Below are 15,011 nucleotides of genomic sequence, written 5' to 3' on the forward strand. Positions count from 1 at the left end.
GCTCCTCCTCCTCACGTCCCTTTTCCTTGCCTTGCTGCTCTCAGGAGCTGGAATACCAGAAGAAGAGACCGCAGGAGGTCGGTGACAAGTTTGTGTCAGTGGTGAGCCAGTTCATCACTGTGGCCAGCTTCAGTTTCTCCGACGTGGAGGACTCTCTCACTGAGGCCAAAGAACTGGTGAGCACAGCGGCATTGTGGGCTCTGTGGTTTGTTTCTTCCAGAACAAATAGGAAACTGAGTACATGTATCTGTTTCAAGTCGGCGGGACAGCATGCGGTCGCTTCTCGACACGTTCCCTGAAAACCTTCATCCTGTTTCCTGTCATGGCAGCTGTGTCTACATGACTTATCGACCCACTCAGCCACCTTTCTAGGAAAGCCAATAACTGTGTTGCAGGTGCTCTGCTTTCTGTTCAAGCACTGCTGGCCTCATTATTCATCAGTTTCAGTGTCTGCTGCTCAAAAGGGACACCAGGAACAGAGGGACAGGATTAGATATTAACAGAACTGTGTCAGGCTTTTTATTATTTACAATGTGTCTGTCATGGTGTCAAGGTTTTAGGAGCCTAGATCATATCTGCTGGCTTGTAACACCACAGCATACAGGTGGGCACTTTTATCAAAAGCACTGCAGTGTGAGTGCTTTTTAACAAATAATATATACCACTGTATGTGTATTTGAGTTTTTGTTATGCTGATGCCAGTTTTATTCATGTTGATGTCTGTTGGTGTTTTTCCTTGTTACACTTACCACCAAGCTTGTTATAACTCCTCACCAGGCAGCCCCTCATCTCTGTGCATCATTTACAGTGCCTGTCCCACAAATAGATCTTCAAAAATGTCTGAGAATATTGACTGCAGTAATTATGAGGAACCACAAACCCTGCTAGGTCTTTGAACAGCGTCAATGTTTGTATGTAGAAATATGTTTTTAAAAAAATTGCAAAATATTAAGATGCACAAGAAAATGCAGGATGACATTTTGAGTATATTTTTCAAGCCAAATGTCCCAGATTATCACTTGATTCCTGTCGCGAGGCAGCACAAGCCTGCAGCATCACATGTAACAAACATGTGAATGCACCTTACAAACAGGAAACATTAAATGTCCTCAATAACGAGTGATGTGTTTTTTTCCTGACTTTGCATGGCACAGATCAAGTTGGCCTTAACATACACATCTTTGAAGGTATATGTTCTCAGCATGATCCCCCATCTGGCTATCCTCCTTTTTTATTTGCTGTGCAAAACAAGCAAAAAACATGTTTCCTTAATTTGGGCTCTGGCTCCAGTCTGCGGCCTCAGCTGTAATCAGTAGCCAGTTGAATCTGGGCTAACACGGGCTTCAAAGCCTCACTACTGGTCGCCTGCTCTGATTTCAAAGAGCTCAGACCTAATGAGTGTCCTGTAAAGCAGTCAAAGATGGAGGAAAACACGACTCTGCTGTGTGCTGTTGTAAATCTAATCCCACATGCCCCTCCCCATTTGCCCCCTTCTGTGGTCCCATAGTTCCTGAGGGCAGTGAAGCACTTCGGTGAGGATGCCAGTAAGATGCAGCCAGATGAATTCTTTGGCATCTTTGACCAGTTCCTCCAGTCGTTTGCTGAGGCGCAGCAGGAGAATGAGAACATGCGCAAACGCAAGGAAGAGGAGGAGCGCAGGGCCAGAATGGAAGCCCAGGTATGTGATCGCTCCCTGTTTCCATGTGCCGCACGATTAAAGGCAGTGGTTTTCTGGTGCAGCCACCTCCAGGGGTCCTTGAGGGGCTTCCAGGGGGTTCTCAGCAAAATCAGGAGTAGTTATATGTACAAGTATGAGCGTGTGTGTGTGTGTGTGTGTGTGTGTGTGTGTGTGTGTACACCAAAAAAAATGTTTTTAATTACCAGAAAATTTGAAAATAAATAAATAAATATATTCAGAGGTCAGTCAGTGTTTAAATGCACAAGCATTTAATATGCAACACAATTCAAAGTCTCTTTTGATCTAAGGCTCCCTGTAGGGCAAATTCACCTCAAATGGGGGTTTGTGAAATTGAAAAGCCCTGACAAACAGGGCGGTACACCATGTGGGCTGTTTTGGCTCAGGAAACAACAAGGGGCAGTGTCGTTTAACACATCATTTTACATAAATTCATTTGAGTTTCTGGGATAATGTGGAAATTGAGAGGTCGAACAGGTAGGAGCAGCACCTGTCACTGTCAACACGGTCATCACTCTTCCTCTCTTCCTCCTTCACTCTGTTCCACAGCTGAAAGAGCAGAGGGAGAAGGAGCGCAAGGCACGGAAAGCCAAGGCGAACGGGGAGGACGACGGCGGCGAGTTCGACGACCTGGTGTCAGCGCTGCGGTCGGGTGAGGTCTTTGACAAGGACCTGTCCAAGATGAAACGCAACCGCAAGCGCATCAATAACCAGACCACGGACTCAGGCAGAGAGAGACCGGTCACAAAGCTCAACTTCTAAGCGGGGTTCGGTTTGCTAGCCTGTCTCTTCAGTCCCGCTGTGCTTGCCCCCTCCCACTCAAAGTCATTCCATCAGTGGGTCAGACCGACATCCACATTCCACCTACCCAGCTCAGCCCGAATAAACCATGCCTTCACCCCATAGCTGCTGAGCCACTGAAAATCTCTTTTAAACCTCTCCTTTTCTTACTTTTCAATGTTAAATGGAGCAGAAGCCAAAAGTAGTTAGATACAACCAAATAAGATAACTCTCGCTGTGAGAGATTGGAGAGTCGCCTCGGTCATGCCTCTAAAGGAAAGCTCGATAAAACTTGCGGTGAAAAGCAGGATGTTGCTCCTGCTGGCTTACACTTCCTCCATGTGCTGTATAGTGAATGCCAGAGAGAGTCTCCCCTCCAAGTATGAAAAAAAAACACTCACAGCTGTTTGATAGGAAGCATTCTGTGTTGTTTTTGTAGGCACAGAATGAAATGTGCAGCTAACAGACTTCTTCAGGTCTTGATGTTCGACCCCAACAGGAAGATGAGCCCATGAAATAAAGAGAGAGTGAGGGGAAAAGTGGGGGCAGTTTATAACGGGATGATTTCAGAGATTAAGGGGGGGGTGTTTTCCCACACCAGTTATCATTTGGGAGAAAGACTGAATCCCAAGTTCACCTGGACCCTGTTGTTCTCTTGCAATGAAAACCAACCCCGGACTGAGAAAGTACATTGGATAAAAGTGGTTTTAATTGCAAGTGACAAAGCCCTACCCCCACCCCTTTTTTTTTCTTTCTTTTTTTTTTTTTTATTAAACATTACTGCAGCATTTATGTATCGGATCACTGTATGTTTTTGGACATTTTCCTTGTTAAGAGCTGGCCTTAACTCTGTTGATTTTAATTGTTGAGTGGGTACTCTTGAGGCCTGGGCCTAATCTGCAATTTCTCAACCAGTGTGGACACTCATGTCATAGATTACATATATCTATATATAAGATTACGTGCTTGGTACACATGCACACATAAATTCATAATTACTATTCTAAGTGTAAGTAAAACCATACACAGTCAATGCAATTCACTTTGCCCTTCCCTTTTGATGGGAGCGTCCTCTTAAGTTTTTATTGGATAGATGAAATATGTTACCTGCATTATTGGCTGATTTTACAATGCAAAAAAAAAAAAAAATCTTAAACCCTGTGTGATCCACATGTGATGTTTTCAGTGTTGGAGAAACCATCAGATGTGGACATTTTCCTGTGTAAATCCATCCAATGTGAGATAGCTCCGTTGGACTTTTATAATTTAAATATTGCCCTCCATTGTATGATGACCTGAGGTTAATAAATGGGAGAAAGCCATTTGTTTTCTTTGTTTAATAGGCAAATGCACTGAAAAAGCCACTATGCATTTGACATTTTTCTTGTTCTACATTGTGAGAGGCAAGGGAAACCCCCGCCTCTTAGAACAGTGGCTAGAACATGAGGCTGCTGAATGTACCCTGTCTGAGTCTTTCAATAGTCTTTCAGAGTCTTCATTTTCCCTCCAAGGTCTTTGTGTGCTTCTAAAGTTTTTGACCCCATCCTCAACAAACCAGGTCAGATGTTCGGCCAAACCCTGCAAACTTGCAGGATGTTGTGTTGCAAACTGGGCTGTTAGGTCCATCTAGTGGTCAAAAACTGCAACAAGTTGTGAGCAATAAATGGATGGTACCCACAGTTTGAGTCCCTTCCTGCTTACCCCTTTCCTTTGGAAAGTGCACTGGGTGTGGAGAGAGCAACAAGTCAAAATGACACTACTGTCCTTAAGATCCAGTAACATCCACATACTTTTGAATTTTGATCTTTGGGAAATTTATGTCTAAAACATCAACAGCTCAACACATTTACTTATATGCAGATATTACATAGTAGTAGGTTTGCCTTATTGCTTGAATTTGGTTTAGATATATATTCTGCATTGTTAGTAACCTTTTTATTAAATATTAAACTTCCACATGATCAATATGCTCCTGGTTGGAGTGTCAAATCAAATCTTTTCCAATTTATATTGATGCAGAACGCTCTGATTTCTGATTTTTCTTGCTTGTGCAGGGATAAATATCGTATACACTTTCCTCCATTACTCAAACGAAGCTGTTCGTATGCTTAATAAGAACTATTACCAAAGTACATCATCCTACAGATTTATTGTAGCCCGTATGTAGGGAAATGCTGGAAACATTAACGAAAAAAAAGGAATGTGTCTACATGGACTCTCACCCATGTATTTGAAGTTACTATTTGGCACAGTTTTTATGCTTGACTTGTGTAAAATTCTTCTTTCGCAAATGATATAGCGCTGGATCACCAGGAGATTAATCAAAAACTATCATAGAGGAGAGAAACTGCCATTAGCCATTAGAGAGATGCTTAAGGGTTACAGCACCTTCACAGATGGCCATGGTGGAAGTCAGACACAGGTAAACTGATGGACTGTCCACACCTGCCTACACATGGAGGAATCAGGGAGGTAAGCACTGCAGTTATTGGTGAATCTCTACAAGTTCTACCGAATCTTGGTTAGAAACAACAAAAAAAAAAGAACATAATCAAAACCGTTTTGACATTTAATACCCAAGATTAGAGAGCCAAGCTGCTGTTGAGGCTCATTTCAGGAGAAAGCCACGTGCGAGTTTGTCATCTGCCTCTTGCACAAAGCGGGACACACCGGTGTAGAAAGCCCTGCCGGCAACTTCCACCACCACAGCCTTGAAGTCTCCACACTGAGTCTCCTGCACAGAGGGAAACAACAGCAACATGCCTCGGTCAAGTTCACTTTTATTATCGAGGAACAAGTCCAACCACTAACCAGGTGATCATAACAAGAGAGAACAGTGTGGACTGACAAACAGAAGTTGCATGTGACTCTTCCATGCTTTTTCTACGGTTTCAGGGTAAAAAACAAAACATCCCAGATAAGCTCTTGCACTCCTTCACATATTTGAATGTCAGTTTGCCTCGTGATTTGCCTGGGGTTTCTGCAAATGTAAATCATTTAAAAGCAGTAGTCACCTCACGACAGACAAACCATGTCAGCGGCCTTCAGTGGATAGGATTGAGGTAAATCCATTCAGTTCAAATCACATCCACATCTCTACATGTTAATTCGCATAAAAGCAGCCACCTAAATACAAAGCCACAGCCGTTTTCAGTCAACATAAACGGCCAGTTATTTGTACACAACCTGGAAGACGTTCAAGGTTGAAATATTGAAATTAGTGGTTGTTCCTGTCACAAGATCTAATGAGGCCACAAGCATCAGGTTTGGGGTGTTTGTAAAATAATAATAATAATAGTAATAATAAGATACAAGAAATGTACCCAATTATAATAATGAATGTAGTTTTAACTGATTTTTTTTTTTCTTTTTTTGGCAATTTTCTGGTCATTATCTTGAATTTTTATTTCTTAACCTTTTACTTTTTTTTTTTTTTTTTTTTTTTTTTATCAGATTAGAGTGTGATCTGTGTGTAAAACACAGATCAGCACAGTGTTATCTGTCCAGCACTGGTCCCGACCCGGGCACATCAGTATGGAACAAAGTGCTCTTGACCTTTGCTTGATGACATCATGTGACCCGGACTGTGGACCTTGAGGCCTTTCATGTCTCCGCCGTCTTATCAACACACTCACACACGTCGCCTGAGTTCTCCGAGCTCGCTCGTAAAGCTCTGCTGGGAGCCGGCGGCCCTGCTGACCTGAGAGAGGAGCTCCTACCTGGACAGCTCGTCCTGTGAACCGGGAGCCGGTGGCCCCGCTCTCAAACGTCCGGCTCTGGTTCAGGCCCAGCAGACCTCGGTGGTACTGCAGGGCCACGCGGGCCGTGACCCCGGAGCCGGTGGGGCTGCGGTCCACCTGCAAACACACCAAGCAGCCCACTGTCAGTAGCTACTTATTTATTTTTATGAAACAAAATGGAAAAAAATGGAAAAAAAAACACATACTGAAGAAATAAATTAGAATGAAATAATGAAATGCACATGACAGAAGGTAAGCAGTCGAAAACCAAAGCAAATACAATACAATGGATAAATAAATAAATAGGTGAATAAATAAATAAGTAAATAACTAAGTAAATTAATACATAAATAAGTAAGAAAGTAAATAAATAAGCAGTTAAGTAAGTAAATACATTTGTAAATAAATAAGTAAATTAATAGTCAGTCAGTCTCTTGTAATGCTTCATATCTATATACAGACAAATCTTCATAAAAGCTTCCCTGATGGAATCAGTCCTCTGTGTTCTCTAGATTAGACAGCCTCACTGCTGGGGGACTGCCAGGGCTCAAACAGTCAAGACCAACAAAATCTTTTCAAAATCAATTAGTTTGATAATCAATTTGATCGTTTTAATAGCTTATCAAATCAATCTGCCAAACAGCTACCTGTTAGAGCTTCACAATGTTGCAGTCTCCTGGCTTTTCTCCTTTTCGTGCTGTTGCATTAATAAAATGAACTCTCTGGGTTTTGGGCTGCCTGTCACACCAATGAAGAAAATTTAAAAAGCTGCTTTAGCTCAGGGAACTCAAAAAAGGAATTTGTCATTGTTTTGACAATTACATTAACAAAATGATTAGTCAATCAATTGAGAAAATAACTGACAGATTAATCAACAATACAAATAGTGGTTAGTCGCAGCCCCAGTAAAAAAAAAAAAAAAAAAAAAAAAAAAAAACTGTAAACCAGACCCTTCATGTGTTCAGTATTTACTACAGAAGCACAATGTTTTCTCTCTAAGAAAAAGAAAAAATATATATTTTCTGAATTCATGAGATAATTATCTCAGAACTGAGGTGTTTTTTCTGCATTCATGAAACAAAGATAATTTAAAGATGATTATGTCATTAATTCAGAAAAACAGCTCCATTTTTTTTTCATGAAGACTGCTCTCAAACAGAATTCTGAAATAATTCTCTCATTCATTCATTAAGAATTTTCTTCTGCACAATAGCTACTGAATGCGTCCACAAGTCAGGAATCACTAGTTTTAACTTGCTGTTCAACAAGGAACCACACACATGACTGAGTGTTACCACTGCTCCATTAAGCCTCACTTCATAGCACTCTGTTTTCTACACTGGCACTGTGTGGTATTGTTTCTGAGATGTTTCTAACAGATGGCTGGAGTTAGTCGGGGTCATTCAGGGTGTTTTCTGCCTGGTCTAGACATCCTCATCCTCATGACTGCTGCTTTGACAAACACCTGTTGCCATGTTAACCACAAATACAGGGAAAAAAAAGCCTAAAGCACGAGAGAGCTATTGTTACAAGGAAACCAGATCCGCATCTGTTTCACTCCGGGCCGAGGCTGGAAACCCCCTCCATTACCCGGCACAAGAGGCTGGAAATGAGACGGAAATCCACACGGCTCTCTCCAAAGCACGGAAACACAAGCTGGCGCGGCGGCAGAATACCTGAGCCTCTGCGAACACACACATGTTGGCAGTGGGTTCAGATGAGTAAGCGTCTTTGCCGTCGGTGAGGATGGTGCCGTAGAGGAAGGCCAGGTCATCGCTGGTTGGGTGGTGCAGCTTCACCTGGACAGGGAGGAGAGCATAGTTTGGCTGCAGTCACAGTGTGTTGAACTCCCAGCTGCTCTCTTAACCTATAGGACCTGAGCTCAGTATCTGCTCACAGGAGGATGGCATTCTGCTGATCTGGCTCCATCAACATTACAGCATACTTGATATTTTCCGTTTTTATTTAGAGCTGAATGTTGTTTTCACAGCATGCTTCTTACAACAGACAACACCCGACACATTACACAAGTTACAGGGGGAATAAGAAGGTCATGTGCATCAACAGAGCCACCAGGGGGGGCTGTGGAATATCAACCAGAAAAAATCTTATTTTAAAACCAGCACCATATAGAGATGTATGATAATATTAATTATGATATTAAAGTATAGTATAGTATAGTAGACACATATACTGATATGAGTATATGTGTCTCCTTCAAGCTCGGGTTCTCAGGGCTCTTCTCTCTGTCTCTCTCTCTCTCTCTCTCTCTCTCTCTCTCTCTCTCTCTCTCTCTCTCTCTCTCTCTCTCTCTCTCTCTCTCTCGCCTGATATCTGCACTAGATTTTTGTCCTCAGTGATTGTAATTCGATGCAAATGTATGCATTTCTTCTTTCTTTTTTCTTTCTTTCTTTCTTTCTTGTTACATGCTGTTACTAATGGAGCTGCTGTTGATGCATGAAAACTTTCAGCCCTGGCTGTCAATAAAGTATAAATCATCATCATCATATCGTCAAGTCCAACAACAGTTTTTTTTCTTTTTCTTTTATTTTTTCTCATTTGCTGGCATGTCTCACCTGAGATTTGACAGCTTTGGTCACTGCAGTGGCAGCATCTACAAGGTCCCGAGTCCTGGACTTGGAGACGTCCAGGCCGAAGCACTGGGCACTGACGAAGGCGTAGAAAGCTCCTCCGTAGCTGATGTCGACCGCGACGTCGCCGAAGCCCTCCACTGTCACAGTCACATCTGACAAGAATGAGACATTTTGCAAACGGTGTCATGCATGTGGAGAGGAGAAGCCCGGTGATACAGCTCCATGTGTTCTGGATGTGAAAGCACTGTCCAGACACCTGACTGTGGACAGAAAGGAAACCCGTGTATATGAATATAATCAACTGTAAACATGGAACACAGCTTCTTCAACGCAAGGCCGACAGGAAGAAATTCCACTGTTCTGATGAAGTTTGATGAAGACAAGTTCAGAGTGAAATTTTTCTTTTAAATACTTGAATTTTAGTTATTTATTTGTATATCTATTTATGTATTTTAGCCTATTTTCCATTTCAGTCTATCCTGTTATCTTCCCTGTTGTTTTATCAGCCTCACTTCTACATGTGATCCTTCTTTTATTATTTTATATTTTAGCATTTTATCTTGCCCTTTATATTTTTATTTTATTTACTTATTTGTTCATTTGTTTACTTGTTTATTTGAGATCTTTCTGATGTTATTGCGACTTTTTATTTTGGCTGTTTAGAGTTTAATTTATTTCTTATTGGCCTTCATCCTGCCTCTGCTGTTTCCCCGCTGCCAGCTGATGAGATTTATGACGGCGTTTCCTCACCTCCTGTTTTTATTGTGTTTGTCATTGTCTATTTTTTTGGGTGGTGTGTGTGTGTGTGTTGTTCTGTTGTTTTGCTGTGTGAAGCAGTTTGCATCACAGTGAAGTGTTTTCTAGCTTTTTTTATTGTTTGTCTCCAGCTGCTGGTCATCATTATCAACAGTACTAATGACTGATTAGGAAAATCTCTAGTGTGTAAATATGCTATGAAAGCACTAACAGTCCTTCCTACCATATCATCACATTACTGAGGTATTTGGTCAGAGATATTTGATTTTGTCCGTATGGCCCAGCCCTGTTGTGATATTTGTGTTTGTTCGGGTCCCCTGGAACTGAGGCCTACCTGTGGCGAATGCAAACGCCGGGACACTGAGGAACCTCACCCCTCCTGTCTTCCCATGAGAGTACTGGACAAAAGCCTTGACCAGGCCACAGGGACAGTGGATGTTCACTTGGGTCTCGGGCGACTGGGGCTCTTTGACGAGGCCGTAGTCCACGGCGAAGCGTCCCAGCGCGATGACGGCGTGTCCACACATGGTGCTGTAGCCCTCGTTGTGCATGAAGAGCACCCCCAGGTCGGCCTCGGGCGTCTCGCTGTCCACGATCAGGGCGCCGTACATGTCGCAGTGGCCCCGCGGCTCCAGCATCAGCACCCTCCTCAGGTGGTCCAGGTGCTCTCTGACGTAGCGCCGCTTGGACAGCACCGTGTCACCTTTGACCTCCGGGTATCCGCTGAGGATGATCCGCAAAGGCTCTCCACCTGTGTGCATGTCAACCACGGACAGCTCATCTCCCTCGTGGGGGGGAAGCTGCAGCTCCATCTGGAACAGCAAACACACAGCCTGGTTTGGAGCCACAACGCTGCAACATCATTTGCAGCAACATGGGGTTTGCTAGATCAGGAATTTACTACATTTAAACACTGGATAACAAACATTTATGTCAACTGTCCTATTTTATATGAACCTGCTGATGATCCATCAGGACATTTTTTATCCTGATATAAAAAAATATTCTCATTTGTGTGAGGTATTAAAATGTTCAGATTCTATACTTGAACACTGACAAATAGATTCCAAATGTCCTGAACTCTGATTTAATTAAGAGAAAATCAGCTCCCTTCAAGGTTAGAAAAACATTTTGTCCCAGTTGCATGACAGCGTCACATCTATACTGTGTATCTGCTGGCTGTCACATGTCACTGAAGCTACATCACACCTATACTGAGTGAAATATTCAACCTCAAAACACCACTGTTATATAGCTGCAGTATGACATCAATAGAAAATATGGAAACATCCTGTGCATCAATTTCTACACCCCTCAGAAATTCAGCAGAATACATTTGGGATCTTTGGAAACTTTGGGATAAAGAATTTTGTAACTTTATTCTGTAGCTTTAACCCCAGATCTGATTTCTGAGGATGAACCCACCGGCACAGCTGAAGAGGTTTAAATGTATTGCATCATAGCATTTTCTAATAAATTAAATTGTGGTGAAATTAAACTGGACCTCATTTTGCTGAGGACCACCTGGACGCCTGTCAAGGACCTCTGGGGGGTCCTCAGACCCTACTTTGAAAACCAAAGTAAAGCTTGGCATAGAGTTGTTCAGTGCTTTCACACTATTAAACAAAGACAAAACTGAATTAATTGTTTTTGGAGCCAAGGAAGAACGATTAAAAGTTAGCGCTCAGCTTCAGTCAATAATGTTAAAAACCACAAACCAAGCCAGAAATCTTGGTGTAGTCATGGACTCAGACCTGAATTTCAACAGCCACATTAAGACAGTTACAAAGTCAGCCTACTATCACCTTAAGAATATATCAAGAATTAAAGGACTTATGTCTCAGCAGGATTTGGAAAAACTTGTCCATGCATTTATCTTCAGTAGACTTGACTACTGTAATGCTGTCTTCACAGGTCTCCCTAAAAAATCCATCAGACAGTTGCAGCTGATTCAGAATGCTGCTGCTCGAGTCCTCACTAAGACCAAGAAAGTGGATCATATCACTCCAGTTCTCAGATCTTTACATTGGCTTCCTGTGTGTCAAAGAATTGACTTCAAGATATTGCTGTTGGTTTATAAAGCACTAAATGGTTTAGGGCCAAAATACATCTCTGATCTACTGCTAAATTATGAACCATCCAGACCTCTTAGGTCGTCTGGGACAGGTCTGCTTTCTGTCCCCAGAGTAAAAACTAAACATGGAGAAGCAGCGTTTAGTTTTTATGCTCCACATATCTGGAACAAACTCCCAGAAAACTGTAGATCTGCTGCGACTCTCAGTTCCTTTAAATCACAGCTGAAGACTTTTCTGTTTGCCGCTGCCTTCCATTAAACCACATTAAGGTTTAATATTTTACACTGCACTGTAACTTTTAACTTCCTTTAACTTTAGCTTCTTTTTATTAATTGCTTTTATGCATATTTTCTTGTGTTGCTTTTATATTGTTTTAATGCCTTTCTCCTTTTAGCTTCTATTTATTAATTGTTTTTATGTATGTTTTCTTGTGTTCTTTTATATTGTTTTAATACCTTTATGCTCTCTGTAAAGCACTTTGAATTGCCTTGTCGCTGAAATGTGCTATACAAATAAACTTGCCTTGCCTTGCCTTGCCTTGCCTTGCCTTGCCTATGGCAGGTTTGCAATATGTTGTTAAAGTGATTCTGCCAAAAAACAACAAGAACAAGAACAAAAACAATAATAATGATGATTTCTACCTACATGGCCACATATTTTAAAATGGATTATTTCTCTCCGGCTCCACGGGGCCTTGAGTGAGCAGTCTGAACATGTGAGATACTTCCACAACTTCCATTTGAAGGCAGTGTCATGCTGATCAGATCATCCCATAACAAGTCTGACAGTTCAGGGCCAGCAATAAGACATGTCTGAGATGATGGCTTTGTTCTGTAGTTTGTTTTATTTATAGCTCGTGCCATCTTTTCTCTTGCTTTGACACTGATGTATTTTGAACCCTGCTATAAATAAAATTCATAACCTAACTAAACTATTAGAGAGAGCCAGGCTGAGGAGGATTTCGATCTGCAATCAGAGAGCAGCTGCTGGCTGTAAAGTGTGAGGCAGACTTCTGGGGCCGGATTCTCCAAAGGTTCTTAAAATTAAATTTCTTCTTAAGTTCCACTTTTTTTCTTAAGTTTGGGTTTAAGAAGAATCTTAAGATATTTTCGAATTCACAAACAAAATATCTTAAGAATCCAAACAAAAGATCTTAAGAATGTTCTCAACTTTACTCTTAAGATTTTTCTTAAGAATAAATGGGATTCTTGAAAGAAATTACCTTACTATTTTTCTTAAATAGTATCGTAACTTTAAGACAGGTAAAGGTCGTCTTAAGTAACCACATGCTGTGTGAAGGTAAGCTATTTTTCAAACATCTTTGATTAATTTAGAGCCAAATTTGATTATATAACATAGATTAATGTAGTAGGCTAATACCTTAATAATTTTACATTGTATATGTTAACATAGTGATAATCATTATCTAAACTGTAATTCAGCCTAATATCTAAACCAGTATTTAGACACATATAGGCACATATATTGTTTCTGAGTCTGTATGAGGACATTTTGTTTAGCCACCAGTCACCACTCATGTGTCAATTATATTTAGATTCCATTAACTAATAATAGGTTAGTAATATCGTCGCTGTCCAATACAAAGTATGTATCTCAGTTTTTGAGAAAACACTTTTATAACATCAAATCAAAGTTGAGACTATAATGGATATTGTTTTGTTGTATTTTAGATGGAACTGCTGTGGGTTGCAGCTCGAGGCTGTTTGTTTACATAAAGGTAGATAGTTGAGAAGTTCGTAAGTGGAAAAAATCAAGAAGTTCTTAAGATAATGTGCAGTTCTTAAGAAAATAATGGGGAATAGCACTTGAGAACATTCTTATGAACTTCTCATTTTTTCCTCTTACGAAACGTCTTAAGATTATTAGTAAGAACTTTTTGGAGAATCTGGCCCCTGATCTTCACCAGCACTGAGCCAGCGGCCTCATGTCTTGTACAGATTCATGTTACACATCAGCTGCTGGGTTAGCAATGATCACACTCAGCACAAGTCTAGTCTGCTGGGAGACGTTGCCTTGCAGAGCTGCAGAGACAGTGTGGCCCTGTGGCCCTTCACAGAGCTGCAGACAGGGGCCTCTCTCTGTCCGGGCCCTGAGCCTCGCCAGCGGTCAGTTCAGTGGGATTAGAGGCGTTTGGAGGAAAGATCAGACTGTACCTGAGCGGCGTCTGGGAGCTGCTGTCCAACTTTTGGAGCTCACTTTTCTTCCGAGCTGCAAACGCGGGGCTCCACCGCTGCAGCAAACTTCCAGCAGGACATTAGCGCCACCTTCTGTTGTGGAGGCCTGTGAGTGGTCAGACATGGTGTGTCCTGCCCGTCCTGATAATTTACACTGGTTGCAGAAAAATTGCGAAAACAATTTGTTAACCGCTGTTTCCTTTCAGTCTTGGCGATTTACTTTGGAATGAGGATGTAAAGTGACGACCTGCCATAAAAGAAGGTCAATCTGGACTGAAAACTCCAAATCAAAAAAACACTGCATCTTCAGAATCAGCTCACTGTCTGTGGAGCAGCTCCACACTTTTTACCAGTTTTAACGAAAGTTGAACTCTGGGCCGGATTATTATGCCACCTGTCATACAGATGCAAACATGCCCAAAATTGATCACTGATACAAATGTCTAAAGAAATTCATTCTCAGTAACACAAATCAAATAATGAGAAACAAACGCTGAAAACCAAAAACCAAACATGGAAAAAAGGTCAAAGGTCATTTTTCAATTTCCTGGTCGGAGCTACTCAGGAATACTACTAATAAATACTAGTGCATACGTTAGTTTACTATTTTATTATTTAATCTGTTGTCCTTTATAAATGTTATATCCGCTGTCTCTGGACAGGAGAGTGAAAAAAAATCTGTTTCTCTTGATTTAATTTCAGTTTCTGAATAAAACCAAGCACCAAACTAATAATAACTTCTAACAGCCAACACACTGCCGCCCACTGTGTCGATCCTCCCTCTGCCCTCAGCTCCCCTCACCTGGAGCTCTGGCATCATGCACACAATGAGGTGGCTGCTTGCAACACTCATTATTGGGCTTGCTTTATTTGGTATTTGGGTGTGATGATTTCTTTCATGGTTTTGCATACAGACCTCACACAGGCCATTCATGATGGAAATGAGGATATTTAGCAGGATTTGTTGCATTGGGATGTGAGCATTCAGACATGAGCATCAGTGTAAGGCCTCATGACATGTGTGGACCTGTATCTTTCTGCGGTTCAAGGTTTTTTGATTGGGTCTTACATTTTCCTGTAGTTTTCTGTAGTAGTCTGCACTTCACTTTTGAGAGAAACTTATTCGTGTACACATATATTGATTCTTTTCACATAATTTTCACAATAATGTAAGC

General features: G+C 41.5%; 2 protein-coding genes across 8 annotated transcripts in view; one reads left to right on the forward strand and one right to left on the reverse strand.

The window, feature by feature from the left end:
* Window positions 1–3,798, forward strand: part of daam1b (dishevelled associated activator of morphogenesis 1b) — a 68,289-nt gene extending 64,491 nt beyond the window's left edge. For 4 of the 5 annotated variants that reach the window (XM_030046760.1, XM_030046764.1, XM_030046762.1 and 1 more), the window contains 3 exons: window positions 45–176; window positions 1,508–1,678; window positions 2,246–2,458. In XM_030046760.1, the coding sequence (XP_029902620.1) occupies window positions 45–176; window positions 1,508–1,678; window positions 2,246–2,458 (516 nt within the window). Of the gene's footprint in view, window positions 1–44; window positions 177–1,507; window positions 1,679–2,245 lie in introns of all 5 variants that reach the window. The other variant, XM_030046763.1, reaches the window with a different exon arrangement.
* Window positions 3,799–4,408: 610 nt separating this feature from the next.
* l3hypdh (trans-L-3-hydroxyproline dehydratase) lies at window positions 4,409–13,994 on the reverse strand. Of its 3 annotated transcripts, none has more exons than XM_030046767.1 (7): window positions 13,816–13,994; window positions 9,901–10,378; window positions 8,793–8,962; window positions 7,893–8,015; window positions 6,196–6,333; window positions 5,053–5,210; window positions 4,409–4,804 (listed from the first exon to the last, which is right to left on the reverse strand). In XM_030046767.1, the coding sequence occupies exons 2-6, from the start codon at window positions 10,376–10,378 to the stop codon at window positions 5,085–5,087; spliced, it is 1,035 nt and encodes a 344-aa protein (XP_029902627.1). In that variant the 5' UTR covers window positions 13,816–13,994; the 3' UTR covers window positions 4,409–4,804; window positions 5,053–5,084. The 3 variants fall into 3 exon arrangements, with proteins under 3 accessions (XP_029902627.1, XP_029902626.1, XP_029902625.1); XM_030046766.1 differs by having other exon boundaries at window positions 4,409–4,925; XM_030046765.1 differs by having other exon boundaries at window positions 4,409–5,210; window positions 13,816–13,993.
* Window positions 13,995–15,011: the final 1,017 nt, after the last annotated feature.

This window comes from Myripristis murdjan, chromosome 24 (genome assembly GCF_902150065.1).
Source record: "Myripristis murdjan chromosome 24, fMyrMur1.1, whole genome shotgun sequence".
NCBI classification, from domain to species: domain Eukaryota; kingdom Metazoa; phylum Chordata; class Actinopteri; order Holocentriformes; family Holocentridae; genus Myripristis; species Myripristis murdjan.

Excerpts from the sequence above, each read along its gene's own strand:
- l3hypdh (XM_030046767.1), bottom strand. The coding sequence starts at position 10,378 with ATGGAGCTGCAGCTTCCCCCCCACGAGGGAGATGAGCTGTCCGTGGTT. Across the intron at positions 8,016-8,792 it reads CCAAAGCTGTCAAATCTCAG|GTGAAGCTGCACCACCCAAC; the intron begins GTGAGACATGCC and ends CTCCCTGTCCAG. Across the intron at positions 5,211-6,195 it reads TCACAGGACGAGCTGTCCAG|GAGACTCAGTGTGGAGACTT; the intron begins GTAGGAGCTCCT and ends CCCTCTGTGCAG.